This window comes from Nylanderia fulva, unplaced genomic scaffold (assembly GCF_048542155.1).
Source record: "Nylanderia fulva isolate GAGA-0341 unplaced genomic scaffold, ASM4854215v1 Scaffold22, whole genome shotgun sequence".
NCBI classification, from domain to species: Eukaryota; Metazoa; Arthropoda; class Insecta; order Hymenoptera; family Formicidae; genus Nylanderia; species Nylanderia fulva.
The window spans coordinates 1116935-1136257 of NW_028190285.1; the positions used below are offsets into that span (position 1 = coordinate 1116935).

At 33.1% G+C, this 19323-nt stretch overlaps 1 protein-coding gene across 2 annotated transcripts; it reads right to left on the minus strand.

Moving 5' to 3' along the window:
- Window positions 1-12310: 12310 nt before the first annotated feature.
- Window positions 12311-18115, minus strand: Ctr9 (RNA polymerase-associated protein Ctr9). 2 transcript variants are annotated; one of them, XM_029305099.2, is made up of 14 exons: window positions 18024-18115; window positions 17195-17293; window positions 16877-17116; window positions 16228-16800; window positions 16018-16137; window positions 15628-15938; window positions 15018-15543; window positions 14752-14946; window positions 14551-14667; window positions 14153-14463; window positions 13789-14084; window positions 13454-13628; window positions 12518-13180; window positions 12311-12431 (listed from the first exon to the last, which is right to left on the minus strand). In XM_029305099.2, the coding sequence occupies exons 1-14, from the start codon at window positions 18063-18065 to the stop codon at window positions 12371-12373; spliced, it is 3729 nt and encodes a 1242-aa protein (XP_029160932.2). In that variant the 5' UTR covers window positions 18066-18115; the 3' UTR covers window positions 12311-12370. The 2 variants fall into 2 exon arrangements, with proteins under 2 accessions (XP_029160932.2, XP_029160931.2); XM_029305098.2 differs by having other exon boundaries at window positions 13747-14084.
- Window positions 18116-19323: the final 1208 nt, after the last annotated feature.

A 19323-nucleotide genomic window follows, 5' to 3' on the forward strand; every position in this document is an offset into this window, starting at 1 on the left:
GGCGCCGCGACGTGTAAAAAGGAGATCTCACGCGCTCTCTGTGGCAGCTATGCGTATATATTGTGCGGCATGCGATAGCACGATTAAAAGGAGTTCGGTGAAGTTCACGAAAAATGTATTAGGGTTTTCTATTTTTTATTTTTTTTTTTTTTTTTATCTATTTTGACGTGAAAATCTCATGAAACGATAAAACCATCAAAGAATAAATCACTCCTATCTCTCTCTTTCTCTCTTACACTTTTATCTCCTTCTCCCTCTTACACTTTTATACTTTCTTTTTCGTCCTAGTAAACCCTGTCTGAAATTCTCAAAGAGAATCCTCGTAACGTGACTTTTGAAATTAAATTCCCAACGGAACAGGATCGTAATCGTATTACAAGCTGCTTGAGGCAGATGTATCAATGACGTCATTAATACGTCTGATGGTATCGAGAACGCTCGACGTACTCTTTTTCCCCGATTTCTTCAGCAAGAGTTAAGATTTATAGAACGGATATTGAATCTTATCGCGACACGAGTAGGAGAAATCTCATTAATCGTATATTTCGTTCTCCTTTATTTAATTCTCAAAACTTTTTAATTATGAGATATCAAAGGTGTCTTCGTCGCTAAGAACGTTTATCTTGTTAGAATGCTCTTTGAAAGATCGCGATATAGTTTTAAACGGAAAATTAAATTCGCGTATTACGATTTGAAAGGTGTCGTATGTCACCTTTAGAACCGTCGGCTCTTTGTCGTGAAAGATAAAGACTGAATAATACCTGTTTGAATTAAAAAGTCGATTTACGCAAAGTACATCGCGATTAGTTCCCCTGGCAGAGGGTTCTCGGAGTATGAGGATAAAATTGAATCAATTTTACTTTACGCTCGGATGCGCAGCCCTTTATCCAACGTTAAGCGTCTTCTCTTCGGATAATCTTCAGCTACGTCAACGCACAACTTCCCGCAAGACAATCATCTTCGAGCTGTTTGCACCGTCTGCATATTTCTGCATCGATTTCGCGTAACAATCGCGGCATTATTCCGAGCACACTGCAGTTGCCGAGACCACTTGTAGGAACATATTGTGCATTGTGCGTGTATTGTCAATGTTGCCCTCAGAATTTTCCCGATAATCGTGTCACGCGTGAACGACTCTTGTTACAATATATCTCGATCTCGATCACATCACGGTTCAAGTAAACTCGGGAAGAATTCCATATTGTCGCGAAATCAAATTTCCACTCGATCATCCGAAAACTGCGCACATAAATAATGTGAAGAAAGATTTCTATAAAAAAAAAACCGTGTAAACTACAAATATTATATATATCAAGTATCGAGGAAATATTTTCTCGAACAAACCGAAAAAGAATCTCGTGATGCACTTTTTGCCTTTCACTTGTAATTTTTCTCATCTTCGAATAAATCGCGTTTGAAAAAAAAATTCTTCACTCTTCTGTCAAAAAAGGAAACGAATGTCGATGTTACTTCGTGAATGCTGTCAAGAAGGGATATGTTAAAGTCGTATTACATATGACATCGCGTATCACTTTGGCGAATTTATATAAATAACAGCTGATAGACATGTCCGCGTCCAATAAGCGTATTTTCTTCTTGTAACGAGCGGCTTATCCGTTCGATATTCCACACTCGCAAGAAAATATATTTCCTCGATATGTACATTCGATATACATATATAATATAGATTTTATCCGATACTTTCTTCTCACGCGCGGTTGAGCTGAATCAACTGCGATGTACTTGTTTTATCTCTGATTCCGTTCAAACGATTTGAACTTCAGAAACTTTCGAAGCGGCCTTCTGTATAAAGCGGCGCTTATAAAGGATTGTTTCATGCTGATTCCGAGTGATTAACTAACCCGCAACTCACGCTACACTGTACATAGTGATACCGCGATAAACTTTGGAAATATGTCGAAATGTTTCATTGAACTTTCCACGTGCCATCGATCGAAAGAGAGCACTCTTTGCTTCACAGAATAATTTTTACATTTCTGATTTCTGAAATTAAGTTCAACCGACGTAGAAGTAAATGAAACTTATCTTTTTTAAAAAATGTATTATTTATTAATTTAAAACGATTAAAATTCATAAAGGAGAGCAAATTTTATTGCAATATTTATTATATTAGGAAACGAAAGAATACACAATTATTCGTATATCATGAAATGTTTATATCTCTTTTCTTTTTTTATGAGAAATACAATCCGAGCGTATAACTTTTCTCGATTCTTGTTATGGATTTTCTCTCATGCGCGCATATAGGTATATGTACATCTGGAAGTACCCGGCTTACTCTTTAAAGGTTAAAGGCATTTGCTCGGCAATCACCCCACATGAGACTTCCTCGCTTTCTATGCTTTTATTTTCGCGACCTCGAGAGTCTAAAGCATATTTTCCAATTTTTCTCCGGACTGGAATCAGTCGCCGCGAAACCGACAGAAATAATTTTACGGCCAAACGCACGGCTTCGAGTATTGTGTCCCTTGAGTTTTTTGTACGGGATAATTCCTGAAGATTCTATCTATTCTTGACGGTCCGCCAATTGAATTCGAAATCTAACAGTTTCAAGTTTTCACATATCGCGCATGACGTCTTCGCGATGCAACGTCGCGTCGAATATCAAAGAAGCGAAGAATAAGAGTCGACGAAATAAACAAATATTACGGTTTATTGTGCTCTGACATCTCAAGAAGTTGTTAGACGTGAGTTTGTTTCCTCAGACTTCCTTTCGTCTTCCTTCTGCATTTTCCGCGCGATGCTCACGTGTCCTTGTTTAGAATTTCTATCTATGCTTTTATTTTCACGAGCGAGAGCACAATCATGAGATTTATTTTGTTTGATTTATATGTCTAACACTCGTAATTTTGTATCTATTTTCAAAAAAAAAAAAAAAACATTTACGTATTTCATAAAGAAATGAAGCATCTAAAATATATACATATATAATAAGAATTAGGAATTATATAGATGCTAAGAGGAATCGAAATGATATTGCTATGCGAATTAAAATATAATGATAAAAGAAGATTAAGAGATAAACACATTTCATACATTTTATGATATGTGAGTACAAGTTCAAAGGGAAAGATTTATTTCGCTCCCGATCATAAATTTCGCGAAAGAATTCGATCGCTTTTTATTGCGAGAAAGATTCGCGGAAGCAGTTGAATTTCTATTGAAACGATCGATGTGGGTTAGAATGATTGATATAGCAGATAATCTTGATGAAAAATCGGAATTTTTACCAGAGAGTTTTGCTTATACTAGACTAGATAAATATATATTGCATGTCTGATACAATATTTTCTATAAAATAAGCACTGACGTTGTTCTTTTAGAAAATTATTAACTATCGACATTTTTATTCTAATACTACAATTATCTATACAAATTTAAGTGCAATAATAAATTGGATCTAAGTAAAAAGGTATCGATATAGATATAGACAAATAAATATTACGTAAATTATATTTGGTGAACACTAAAATAATACTAGCTTGAAAGTTGTCAAGTTGTATTAAAGCTGACAGCTGTGCTATTTGCCTAACAATATAGATACATAAATGGTATGCAGGAACACAGTTTACAACTCAAACTTGATAGATAAAAATGAAATAGTGGGCGACACACATCGGAATTTTCTCTGGAAAAATATCTATTTTATGGTGAAGCAAGTCTCTTTTATTCACACTTGCAACCGCAATAGCTAACCGCCGATGAAATACTGCCAAACAAGAAATGGATTCCGTCTGTACGAGATTATTCTCTATTTTTTGCATAGCATAATCTAGCGTTGAACGAATTGCGGTCGTTTGATATTTTTCTACCCGACAAAAATCCAATTTATTTTAATTAGCATCGAATTAGTAATAGTAACTCAAAAAATCAATTGTGCCGAATTTGAGTTTATTCGATTAATTTAATTTTTATATTTATCGTCGCAAGAATTTAAACTTACAATTATAGTTTCACGAAAGTACATTCATCTTGTCATTAATACAACTAATAATCTAAAAAACAGATTGTAATTTTGATCTATCATTCTATCATTAATATCAAATTTTATTTTACGTGCTAATTTTTTCTAGTTAGTTTTCTATTATTTTAGGATCAGATTATAGGATCATATATTTTATCCAACTTTATCGTGTTTTGTATACTTTCTTATATAATATATGTGTATGTGTGTGTGTATGTGTGCATCTAATCTGAATATTTGCTCCTGAAAGTCATTATATATACGATTAATCATTATAAAATAATTAATCATTATAAAAAAATACAATATCTAAACTCAAATTTTCCGAACTCAATTTATTTTACTCTATATAAGGAGAAGGAAAAAAGTGATTCGCTACCTATATATTGCGAGTAAAATGAAGAAAAATGTTCCTCGGATGGTCGTTAAATCTTGCTGCTCCACCATGAAAAAAAAGCACAGACATATAATGCTGGGAAATGAGGTGTTTTATTAAAAAATATGCATTCGATAAGATAAAACGTTGCAACGATCACTTTGTTTCATATGTTAACTAAGCGTTTTACATCAATTTTACATATCACATCACAATCGTAACACCGAAGTAATTAATTATTATTATACAATTTTAAAAAGCATCGCGATTAAATATTTTATTATATCGATCATTTATGAGAGTTTTAAATTCTTAATATCTGTTATACTTATAATTTTATATTCTATTTGTATCTTAAAAATAATATTTAGTAGATTAAAAAAATTAAAGATTTTGTCGAACATCCACATACATCCCCGCACACACATATATGGTACATTATTTACAAAATTATTATTACTAGAAATCATTATTAAAAAATAAAAACATACTCACGTTAATCTTTTTTAAACCATATAACAATAATTTCTGTCGATAAATAAAGGTAAAATTATCGAAGAATTGTTAAAGCGAGGATTATTGTATTTGTGGTTACTGGTGTATAAAATAAACCTGTACAAAATCGTGTAACGTTTGAAAAGAGCTTTAATTGGCAATGCCGAAAGCTTTACTCAACTAAAATTTTCCAAACGAAGGATTTCCATTTTCCAGATTTTCTCTGCTTTCGTGAGAATTATGTTTGAGTAACGATAATCAAAAATCAATAATAATCTAACAATTAGCTATTCATTATTCTTCTCAAATAAATATTTATTACAAGTATTTTTAGAAGAGATAAAAGAAAGATAGAATTTATACAAATGAGTACGCAAATTTAGACACAAAAAGTTAAAAGGAAATGGAAAAAAGTAACTATAAAATATAGAAGAGAAAGAAAGAGCACAGTTTTATTCCGAGTTTTAAGATGCACGAAGATTTCTAAAGAAATTCTAGATAAACAGGAGTTGCTTACTTGTTAAAATAACTTTTATTAGTAATCTTGTTAATTCTCGAGATTATTCGGTATTTTTTAATAGAAAACATACTAAAAATTGTAAGTTTAATATATTAAACGGGAGAGGAAGGATTAATTTTAATAAGCTTGGAGCATATGTAGAGTAAACATTTAAAAAAATTTTAGATTTTAATTAAACTCTGCAAACACGCGGTGTGTGCGTCAAAAAGTCCAATTTTAATTTTAATGCTAAAATTTTCGAAAAATTTTCGATCAATTTTATTCCAGCAGGCAAATTTCGCGAGTGTCGCAACTTTTTAATTAATATTTAACGAAAGACCAAGGGGAAAACGGACGTGATCTGTAATCCAATATCTGTAAATCGCTTTAACCAACGGATTCGTGGCGATGAAGATCTCAGAATTGCAGATCCGTTCGCACCATTCTCACGGAAAATGTCAGCGGCGACACGCAAATATTTGCCGGAGCTCCCATCTTGTTTTGCATATGATACGCATATATGAATATGTATGCCGTTTAAGAAATTGATAACGATCCTTCCGCATCCTGAGGACGCGTCTCATCCAGAGCACGGAATGATCTCACACGGAAAAAAGGAAGGGGAAAATATTTACAGCAATCGCTGCGTTATCAAAAATTGTAGTTAGCAAAAATTACTGCTCCCGATGGGAGAGCAGAAAATTGATACCTTCGAAAAACATGTGACATCGATACGCCTGATTTCCATTCGAATGCCAATTGGAACGAGAGGGCAAAAGTACCGCAGTAATATAATTTTCGTTCTGTTTCTCGATGCGCATACTAATAAATATTATAGGAGATGCATTTTAGATTCCTCTACTCTGTTCTCCGAAAAAATCTATATTTTTTTACATTTTTTATAATCCTTCGTCGTATAACAGAATTAAATATTCTCAGCTCGATTTAGTTTGAATTCTATATTGCGATAAATTCCCTTTAGTCTACCGCGATATCGAGCGTCCTCATAGAAATTCGCACAATGCAACTTCGTTTTAATTTAATCAGAATTTCGTCGCGTCGCAATGAAGAAGCTCCTTGACATTTCCAGCGTCACATTTTTATTCGCTTTTTTTTTTTAGGGATAATGCGGGATTACATTTCGGATTGCCTGACCAGTCGGTCGTTGCCAAACGATAAGGCGAACATCGTCAAATTGGGTCATGATAAAAGCTCGACGAGCAGTTTCGACGAGCGAAATGAGAAAAGCAAAAAAAAAAGGAGAAATACCATTAAGCCTCTACTTTCCCTCTACCTTTCTTCCACCTTTCTTCCTGAAAGGGGAAGGAAGCAGAGGCAGGGTTGAGTGTTTGCGGTAACCTTAGATCTTATCTGATGAAGATGTAACGATGGCCATCTTCGTGGAACCCTTGGATCAACTTTCCCTTTTGTTCCACGAACATCAGCAAAATACGACCGCTGGGAGATTTTCGAGAACGTCTCTTTAGTTCAAGGGCGTTGGCCTTAAAAACTTGCTGGTGCTGCGTCTTATGTAAATGAGCGATTACGGCGTAGTACAGTTGATTTTATTAAATAAAATTTGCATTGAGATAATATGTCCAAAATTAAAATACAAAGTTATTTAATATTAAAGTCATTTATAATTAGAAAATTATGATTCAAGGACAATAATTAAACATTAGTCTACAATTAATTCAATCATTAATACTAGACTGGAATTATTAAACAAAATGATTATATAGTAGCTATATAAACCTTATCGTAAAGTCTTGAATTTTTTGCTATATTTTATTCGCTAGTAATTTTATACAATGTCGTGCAAGCTCTGATAGCGTCGTAGTACTAGCATACTTTCCGATTATGTATCTTGAAGAGCAATTATCGTTTACTTGCGTTTTTACTGCTGCAACGCTGCAACGTGGTTTTATCGTCTCAAATACGTCGCGATAAAAGATCCTGACATGAAGCCCTCTCTCTCTCTCTCTCGCTCTTTGTTTTGGTGAAATGGAGGTAACCAGACCACGATCGTTTCTGATTAGAAATCTGCAATGTAGATCCATATCAAAACTCGTAAAACTAAAGTTTCGACACCCAGCAGAAAGATCCATGCCTCTTACGGATTTGGTAATAAAGTTTACTACGCTATAAGATACGAGCTTGTACTTAATCGTACCTCGATATATTATTCAAGAAAACATAAACATAAAAAACATATCATCTCATGATTTTACCAAATTGATTTATTCTCAATTTTTTGTTACTCGTTTGTAATGTAACAATAAAAAAACAATTGCTAAGATATTTATATATACGTGTATATATACGTGCATAATATGCATTAGAATCGATCTTCTTTAATCTTTCTCAAAATACTAAATCAAATGATTGGAAATACATTATCTCTCTATTTATTATTGCTTATTACAAGAAATTGTCAAATTAATTTCATTGTACTTAATAGACATATTGATTATTGCTCTTAATGTTTCAAAAAGCCCTAGACGTTCTAAGTATTATTTCCTTAATCGACGGAAGGCAATAATTCGATAACCATACCGTAACAACGACGCGATAACAATTCATAACCCTCGATGTAATGAGCGTTCGACATGACGAGTAGCATAAACGACGGATAACGTCGACAATTAATCTCGTTGAAGCAATTCAAACGAAAATGCTCGAGAATCTCGAGTACTGGAACTCGCAATAACGTTTGCAATAACGTCCGCGATTTTTGCTGTCCCAAAAGGCGAGCCGACCTGCATCCCAGGTCATTAATCAACAATCACTAACCTTTATTAAAGCGATTTTATTTGATTGCCCTCTTTTACGCAATCTTGCATTTGCGAAAATTAAATTCCCGGAGAAGCGGAAATTCGATTCGAAAGCTAGATTTCTTCAAACGTAATCGCATGTATTTCCTTTCGCTCGATGGGACAAGAAACGAATTATGAAGATCGTTTCTTGTAAGAAAAATTTCATTTCTCGAATACTTGAGTCTTCTTCGGTTTCAATATAATAATATAATAGTGAACGCCAAAGAGAGGAAACGTTTTCAATGATTATATAAATTAAGAAATAAAGATATGCTCTCTCTTGCCTTTGCTTTTCAGGTTTCAAACAGCGGAAATTTTCTTACGGATTTTTTTAAAAATAATTTAAGAAAATAGAAATCAACAAATTTAGCAAAAGCGAGTTTAGAAATTGCGTTTATAAATATATTAAATTCTAATATTAAATAAGAATAGAAATAAAAGAGAGTATATCGCAAAAGAAAACAAAGGAGAATTAAGAAGTTTACACAATAAATTTAGAAATAATTTTAAATTAAACATACGCGACACAAATAATGCATTAGCTTTGATCTATGGCTATGCATAATTCCGCAGTACTAAGTTGTAGAACTAATTAAACTCCAGTCAGTACCGAGGAGTGAAGTTAGGGCAGTTAACTTATTTCAATGATTGGTTTCGTGAAATTTCGTATATGTAATCACTGCAAGAAATAAAGATTATTAAAGCTGAAAATACAACTCTAAAACTTCCATTTATAGCTTAACTTACTTATTTCATGTACGGAAAAAAAGATTTAATTTAAAGAAAATATATTAGCGCAACAAAAAGCAAGAATACTCACGTATCGTATACTTTTCTTAGAATTTCTTACGACTTTTAGTGATTTATTTCAATTCAACGAGATAGACGCCAATTAAACGCACAATTAATTGGAGCAGAACTAATAATTAACTTTAACCAAGAACTTTTGGCAAAGTGATACTTTGTTTCGCGCAGCAGCGTCAAATTAACTTAATTAGAAGGTTCGGAAAGGACGGGAAAAAAAGCAGAATAAACTCTGAAACAACAAACGCGTTGAAGTAAGTCGGGGCCAATTCAGCCGGATTGGCGAATGGTTGAAAGAGGGAGCGAACGCAGACAGAAGCGAGAAAATAAATCTCTGCGCGCCGTGCCGGTAGATCGAAATGGTAAATATTTGGAGCTCTTAGTATGCCCGGCGTAGTATATATGTATATAAGGCTGGAACTCGCAACCTTTTTCTTAATATCCTCTACGCCGACCTGAATCCTCTTGTATATTAAACTGAAGATATACTTTAACGAAGATTGTGCTTGCGAATTTAAGCGGTCGTAACGATAAGGAACGTAGACTCTGGCGCACGATATTTCTGGATGTTCAAATCCACTCATTTTCTAATTATTATCATGGGGTCTTTATAGGGTCTCGTATAAAAAAAGAAAAAAAAATATTTGTTTGATATACAGAATATATATCTATATATATAGCGTTGTGATAGAATTTTTTTATCTTTATATAAATGTCAAATATCTCAATAAAAATATATGCAAAATTAAGACATTTTTACGCTAATATCTAAAAAAGTAATTACACAAATAATTAATGTTAATGAATAAAGTGTAGTCATTTAAATTTGCTGAATTTAATCCGCAATTTGCCAACGATTATCAACGACAGACGAGCCGAAAATTACACATGGGAAATTCAAAGCATTCGCTCTTCCGTGTACAGCAGCTGATAGTGTCATTATGTATGTATGGGATGGAATCTTGCTCTCCACGTGTGGTATCTAGATTTATCGAACTTTGGATATTATTGAGATTAAATATGGAACACAGACTATCGTAAAAAAAACTTCGGTTAGAAATCAAGAATTCTGGGTAGTTGGACGAAACAACCGGATCGATAAAGTAAAGCTTGGAAAAAAATATAAAAATATCTGAATAAAATTCGATCCTTATATAATACATATAGAAAAAGTTTTGTAACAAACAAAACGAATAGAAATGATGATGAGTCTTTGTTTTTTATGAATAGATATAAATATAGCATCAATAATCATTTTTTGTTTCATAATTTCTATATGCATATACAATTACTTGCCTTTGCATTATTTTACTGACGAAAAATTAAAACTAATCATTAGATAATAAAAAATATACTAGAATTGTGTCTTATTTATACATTATCTTGGGAATGACAGGTATGTTGTCGAGAATATGTCAAAAGACGTGTATAATATCACCTGTACCTGACAGGAAGTTATCAGACTCTATAGACACGATAGAACTAGGCTGCTTTCTATGATAAAGTTCGATCGAACGTTAGAGTTAAAGGGGGTGAATCGTTTATAACAGGGGTAACACGATAGATAGGGTGAATCGTTTATGAGAGGAGATATTCATGACAGAAAATCGAGGGAAGCAACGACTCTCGGACGAACGTCTCGATAATAGAAACGATGTTGCAATTTTGTCGAGTACGCTCATTAATTAAAATACGATAAGGTGATTAAACGCGGCGGACAACAGAAACGGACTCGAGAATACGGAAACGCGATTACAATTAAACTATAATTATGTGCGAGCGCTGATGCGCTGCGCCGCGCCGAAACCGGTTAATCCATTTTCTACAAAGACCATATTCGTGTAACATTCATAATGAAATTACCACGTGGCTGGTGTGCTTTTCCACGTGGAACTATCGCATAGACGTGACTTTGCTTTTATACCTAAACATCCCGTTTACACTTAAATTTAAACATTAACATATTCATCAAACATCGCTAACGAATTTTCTACAAATGTGTTATTTGGTATTTTTTAAATCGTTTATTCATTTCTTTTAATTATTTCATTATATAGCTCGCGATGTAATAATATAATATATAGAGATTTCGCTCGGATTTTCTTATATAATTATACGTGAATGTAATTATACATATGAAATTACTGTATTTCTCCTTAAGAAAATTGCATCTCACATCAGCACATTAGATCATTGCTTATTAGATCGGACTTATGAGAAAATACAAAGGGGTTGATATAGATGTACGATGGCAAAGCAAATATCACATAAATATAGGTCAGAAAATTAGAGCCGAGTTCAAAGGAAATCAGATTGGACAAATGTATGTAAAATACCGCATGTCACTCACCTCACGAATGGATATTAATAATTGATTTTACGCTTCTAAGATCGATATGTGTACTGCTCTCTACACCTAACAGCAGTCGTATAATCATATTTGCATATCTACGTGTACGTTCGAACGTGAGAGCGCCAACTGTCTGACCAAACGGATATATCGACTATACAATTTAACAATTCGTGCGAGTATCGTTAGGTATTCCATGGAGTAAAAGTGAGCAGGTTGAAGGAAATAAAATTTTTCTATTCATTCAAAAGAAGAATGTAATCTAAAGTGCAATTTTATTATTTTATTAGCATTGCTGATATTATAATATAAAACAATTTGTTTCGTCACAAAACATTTTTCTATATAATCTTTTATTTTATATTTCTCCTATATTTTTCCGCTGCGGCACAATATAAAATACTATAACACGCAAAAAATACTATTTTACCTTGAATTTTTATTATTTAAAATAGGAGAAAGATGAACGAAAAATTATTTGTTTATAATGTACATAATATAAAGAAAGTCGAATAAAAGTTTATATATATATAATGTGTAAATACGTATTTAATAAATTGCGCAAGAATCGCAATTAACTTGAAAGTATTTTGGAAATATTTTTCAATACTATATATATTTCCAATACTATATATATATATTATATATATATATTTAGTTTATAATATCTTATCAATTGACAAAATGGCAGACAGTAGCCGAAAATAATATATCAGATTCATCAAGAAAAGGACAAAAAAAACACGTACAAATAAAATAATTATTGATAATTAATAATATAAAATAATTATATTTAGCAATAATTTATTGATTTTATAAGGAAAAATAAAAAGAAATGAAATCTATGTCAGGATTCTTCTTAAAAATTACAGAATCTAGAAAAATAAATCCAGCAAGAGTTGCCAACCATATTTCGTGCAACTTTGTAATGAAAGAATTTTTTAAAGTAATCTTCAAAAATGTGTGTGTATATATGTATACAATATACGCGTGTGTTCTTTTTCTTTTCTTCATCATGATAGCTACAGCTGCAAGTGCGGCTAGTTTATTCGCTATCGCTACCGCCGCTACCCGATACTGACTTTCTCGACACCGGAGACGCAGAACTGCGGAAAAAAATAACGTATCAGAGATTCTGAAGATTATTAGTATAATATAGATTTCTTAAGTGTTATATAAAAAGAGCACTTACCGTGCCGATCCGCTAGGACTCCGACTTCGAGAACCGCTCTTCGATCTGGAACGCGAACGCGATCGCGATCGCGATGGCGATTTGCTGCCGCTTCTCGATCTTGATTTGGATCTCGAGACAGACTTCGACTTAGATCGCGATCGACTCTTGCTTCTTGACCGACGTTCCTCCGAACCCGAACGAGAGCCGCTTTTAGATCTGGATCTCGAACGCGACATGCCTTTCCTTGAACCAGTCGGCGACCTCGACCTGGAATCGCTCTTTCTTGAACTTGACCTTGATCTCGCCTTCGATCCGCTTCTTCGCGAGCCGCTGTTAGACCTTGATCGTGAGCCGCTTTTACGCGAGCCCGACCTCGATCTTGATCTGCTTTTGGCCGAACCTGATCTTGACCCGGATGCCGAGCGGCTTCTTGATCTCGAAACGCTTCTGGACCTGGATCCAGAGGCGGATCGAGATCGAGAGCGAGAGCGCGACCGTGATCGTGATCGTGATCGTGATCGTGATCGTGATCGCGAACGCGACCGTGAACGCGAGCTGCTTCTCGAGCGACTTCCAGATTTTGACCTTGAACGCGATCGTGATCGAGAAGCGCGAGAATTTTCCGAATCGGATGCAATTCGTCTGCTGCCATGTGGTTGATTCTCGTTGCCACTTTCGCCACTGTAACCATAAAAATTATTCAAATCTTAACATGATTATATAAATAATTTGAATTTTATTAATATCAGAAAAACTAAATTATTAATATGTTTAAAAAAGTTTTAATTATTAAATATTATATTCCTAAAATAATTTAGAAACGCAAAATGTATATATCGCGCATGAAATTCCTAGAAAAAATCTTTCAAATTCTTAAGCCTTCGATTTATTGAAAGTTATAAATTAAAATTAAAGACAATTATATTAAGATAATATATCATCAAATGTATTTACCCGCTGGCGATCTTAAGTCCACCAGTATCGCTGTCCGATTCGCTCGTCGAAATAGTTTCCTTCGATTTAATTTTACCCTTGAAAGTTTCGACCGGGCCCCTACGCGTAGATTTTTCTTTCCTAATCCCAGCATTCTTCTTGCCACGCTTACGTTTCGGTTGATCGCTTTCCGATCCTACAAAATAGACATTAATATCAAAGATATTGATACTGAAGTATCAAACTCGATAATTAAAATAAAAAATTCCTTAAGATGCGTCTTAAGAAAAATAAAATAAAAATTGATTTTTTACCGCTATTGCCACTTCCAGCTTCCTTCCTACGTTTGCCTTTACCTCTGCTTTTCCTTTCTTTCATTTCACTGCTGGGTTTCCTCTTACGTCTTCTTTCTTTCGGCGCTTCCTCTCTGCTTTCGTCTCTGTCAGATCCTCCGCTATCACTGACGTATTGATCAGTTCGAACTCTTTTACCCTTTCTTCCAGGCTTCTCCGATGGCATTTCTCCGAATACCAGAGCATTTTTAGTTTTCTCCACGTATTCTTGTCGTTTTTGTAACATTTCTTCTTCTTTCTGACGACGCATCTCTTCCAGTTTACGTTGTTCTTCCGTCTGACGCATTTTGAAAGCTTGCCTGTAAACATAAAAGGAATTAGTTAATAATAATAAAAAACGATTTTTTTTCTAAAGAAAGAGACGCACCTTTCTTCTTCTTGCTTTCGTCTCAACATTTTCTCTTCCTCGTCTAATCGTCTAGCTCTAGCGACGTGATATTGCGCTTGCGATAATAAATCTTGGCATCTCCTAGCTTCACCCTCAGCTAATTGCTCCATTCTGTCGCCATGCGCCGATAAATACTGGAAATATTTATGCGAAAGACCCAGTTCATGAACTGCTTGCAGTACAGTGGTCAAAGTCGATTTTTCATCTTTAAGAATTTGCGTAGCTAATCGTTGGAGTACAAGAGCAATATTATATAGTAAGACGGTATCCTGCGGAGCTACTCGACGTGCCTAGAAATATATTGATAAATTCATATTAATAAAATTAAATATTAAAATAAAAAATAATATAAGAATTCATATGTAGTAACTAATTACTTTTAATAATGTCAGTTTCGCTTCTTTTAGTTTGCCAGCTTTGAAATAAGCTCTTCCAAGATATTGCAAGACTTCAACATGATGGTATCTATAGAATTTACGCAAGCGATTTTCGTACTGCAATATATAAAACGTTAAATTAATTATATCGAAATTAATCCAATATACGTATCATTATTATTAACTATCATTATTATTCACCATTTGAATAGCGCTGACAAATTGCTTCTGTTCCACATAAATATGCGCAATGTTCAGCCAAACATCGCAAAATTCTGCCGTTGCCTCACGCACTTGAGCAAATATATCTCTGGCTTCGTTAACGCAACCCTTGTGCGCAAGTACTGCGCCAATGCCATTCGCAGCCCAAATATTCTTTGGATCAGTTCTCAAAACCTAACAAATTGTATTAATTTTATCATAATCACGAGTATTTTAATTATTTAGATAACACTGCGTTTTATTACCTGTTTGTACATGGCTAATGCACGATCCTGATGTCGCTTCTCTCTTTCTTTGTCCTTTCCACTTTGATGTAATGTCTGCAACCAGATATTCCCCAGAGCTATCAAAGAATAAGCATCCGTGCTTGTTGTCGGATTTTTCAAAATTCTCTCAAATTTCTTTTGACCAGGACCCCATTCCATCTTGGCCAAGTGCAGATTTCCCAGCAATGACCATGCGTCCGGATGTTCATTATTGATTCTCAAAGCATCCTTAAACCAATCGGACGCCTCGTATATCTGCCCCTTATCTCTGGCCATGCAACCAAGTCTCAAATAACAGTCAACATAATTCGGATGCTCCTTCAAAATGTCTTTGTATAGTTTTTCCGCTCGGTCGAATATGCACAATGCCTCGTTAAGGCGCGCTAAATTATACGTGGTTGTCACTGCTATCGAATTATAATATACCGAATCATGAAGAGCATCTGCTTTCGAACGTGCCAAAGAATCTTCCAAGTTTTTTCTCGCCTCTTCCAAGTTACCGAGTCTAGAAGATAAAAAATGGATATATTTTATATTTAATAAAACAAATGTAACATGCATGTATACAACAAATGTAATATATGTATACCTGTAATGTAACGCTCCTACGTTATTCAAGATTTCTGGGGGAATTTCCGCTTCAACTTTTTCCTTCAAGATTCTAGTCGCGGTTCCATAAGCATTCAAGGCTGCATTTAAATCACTTTGTTCCAATATTTGTGCTAATTCAATCCAAGCTTCGACGTCATCAGGAAACTGCTCTGTTACCTTTCGCAAATGATTTTTTGCGATGTCGCGTTTTGATTGCGAACTCGAATTAGCATAAAGAGAGCCAAGTATCTTCATAGTTTCGTAATTTCCCGGTTGTGCTTTCAGAACTTTCTCGAAGCATTGGGCAGCCTTGTAGTTAGATAAATAATCACGTTATATCTTTATACAATTACAGTTTTAGTTAGCATATAGTATTGCGTGTTCTTACATTCTCGGCATCACCACGATAAACGTACATCTGTCCTAAACCAAAATGCGGTAATACAAATACCGGTGGAGCGAATTGCGTCGCCTGATAGTAATATTGAAATGCTTGATCGTAATCGCCCTGAAATATTTCAATTTTATTATTACACGACATATAAGACAATTTAATAATGACAAAAATACTTTTAGCTGCACTAATATTTTGACTTACTTGAACGTGAAATGCTCTTGCTAATTGATAGCAGCTTTCTGCTCGCATGGCTTCATTTTCAGTATTGTGAAACGCGTGCAGCGCTAAATGCTGAACTTTATTATAATCTTTTTTGAAAAAGAAATGATTTGCCAAGTGATTTAATACCATCGGATTTGTCGAATCGATCGTGTAAGCCTTTGATAACATCTGCACGCCAGTTCTTATACTGTCGGGTTGTTGTTGATTTAGTTTCAAAACTGAAAGTCCAACGAGCGCACCAACGCATTGTCCATCCAACTGCAAAGCCCTTTCGAACGCGAGTCGTGCTTTTTCTTGATTGTTCAATTTCATAAAACAATGTCCCATTCCCAATCTAACAGCAGCTGGACAATGCGGATTAGTCCTGAGAGCTTTCTTATAAAATGCAAGAGCACCTCTATAATCTTTTTTGTTAAAAGCAATGCAAGCTTTGCCAAGTAAAGAAGGTATATTATTTGGTGACTGATTTAACACAAAATTAAATTGTGCATCAGCCTGCTCCATTTTATCACCTTCAAGCAGACAGAAGTAAGCTCGACCGAGCAAATGATTCTGTAATAATTAATAATTAATTAGCAAATACAATATAAAAACTTATAAATGCTATTCAAATAAAAACAATATATACCTGATCATACATGATGATCTTGTCAGCTGTTGTATACAATAATGTAGCTTTTGTAAAGAGATCTCTTTTTTTATCCTTATTTTTTTCTTTATTGGCTTCCTGGACATAATAGGCAGCCAACATGTCCAGGGCTCGCATTTGATCTTTTTCATAGTCACGATAGTCAATATTTGCATCAATACGAGACGATTCAAGTATTTTGATAAAATCATCGATCTTTTGTTGTTTATAATACTCAAGCTGAAAAGGAAAATAAACTTGTTAGGTGAATATTATTGTACATACTTTATCTTGATTAAAATTATCTGTTCTACATACGGCCAAATTGACCCAGATGTTAAGCTGGGCATGTTCTTGCCGCAGAATACCAAGAACTTCATCTCCATCTGGTAATTGATCTAAACAAAGTTCTATAACCTATGAAATTTAAAAAAATTCATTAAGATTGTTAATAAATAACATATGCTACATACATATATATATATATATATATATATATATAGCTTAAATTTCTATCATCTATCAATTAATATTCCTATTAACAATAAATTAAATAAACTATTATATTTTATACATAGCTTATATATTATAAATATATATACTGTTTGAAGAAATAATGTTTGAACTATGTATTAACTATAATACATGGAAGTAAAGAAAATAATAAAGTAGCTTTTATATTAAATTGTATATCTGGAGTATAAAAAAAATCATGAGCAATTAATTTACATTGTTATGCATTGATACACACAAACAAAATATATGTTTAAATAGAGAAAATTAATGTTTAAAAATGTTCACATTCACACATATGTGGAGTAAGAAAATCCAGATAAAGTAAGATAAAAATAAAGGAAATTGTCACACTTTTTTCCTAAAAATTTTCACAAAAATGATCGATTAAATCGGCAAATTGTTGAAACAGTATCATTAGAATCAGTTATTATAATTTTGTATATATACATGAGTTTTCTATTCTCCAAGTCAAAGAAAACACACTTTCTTCGTTGAGGTTAAGTTTACGGTGATATTGCCAATTGTCGAGAAAACTTCATATTTTATATAATTCGCATATTTTTATTATTATCGGAATCTCACTACGATACTCGTAAGTTAACAATATAATCAATAGAAAAGGAATATTCACCTCATCTGTATCGCGAAGTGGTATCTCTATAGAGCCCGCCATTGTTACTGCTACATGATACCCACTGATAGAACTCTTGGAAACTACTGCTATACAATACAATACGATCGTGATATATATAGTTAATAGTCTTGGCTTCTCAATATAAATTTCAGCAATAGCACGATGACCAATCAACTTTAAGCTTCTCCAGAAATGTATAATGTAACGAATAATGATTGGTCCGGTTTTTTTCTGCGTTCTTGCTTGTGCGCACGCACATGCGCGCTATTTATAGCCACTCTTTGTGACGCACATCCTATCTAGATATTCGTACATCATGACTGTTCGTTATGCGGGAAAATTTAATCTTCGCAAAGCTTATTGAGCTCTGCATAATTTTATGATGGCGAAGCCTGCTCTAACAATTTGACAGCTTTACATTTAACGTGTATATATAATTTAAAAGATATTATATACAATTGATTGAATACCATTACATAGAATATCATCAAAAATATATCGGCAAAAAAATATATATTTATATATATAATGAACTAAATTTTTAAAAATAATGATAATAAAAGAATTAAAATTTTTTAATCTGAAGATTTAAAATATATAAAAACTTAAACAGATTGACAGAGTGTTTAGGAGAATAATTAGATAAATTAAAATTTGAAGAGAAAGTATATATTTAAGTTTAAAAACTCTAACTTTATTATTTTCTTTCTTTTGTCTACATTATGAGCAAGATTAATTATGATTTAAAAAGAGATAAGTTAACTATTGCTACAACTCATTGTCAGTCTCAGAGTCTTTACAAATTATTATGCTATATTATTTATATAATGCATTTTAAAACTCGCTTACTTAATATAAACGATAATTAAAATCTGTGCTTAGAAAAAGATTTGATATAATTTTTGTATAATATGTAAATATTGTGTAAACATAAATGAATTAATCTATTTATATATTATATTGTTACATACATAATATTCATATATAATCACTATTTTTAATGTAAAACAATATTTTATTATTAAAGAAAGACGATTACAACTCGAAATAACATAACAATAAATAATATAAGCATTGTTGTGAATTTTTTGAGCATTATTTGCAATCTATTAAAATTTAAAGTTATAAAAATAATGACAATGAAAATGTTAATTTAAAATTTTTCTATGGAAATAACAATAGTTAGGAAACTCTATTACTCTATAATCTTGATTCTATTTTTATCTTGAAAAGATACATTAGAAAATACCACGTATCATACTACGTCTTAATTAAAATATATTTTCAAAAAATAAAA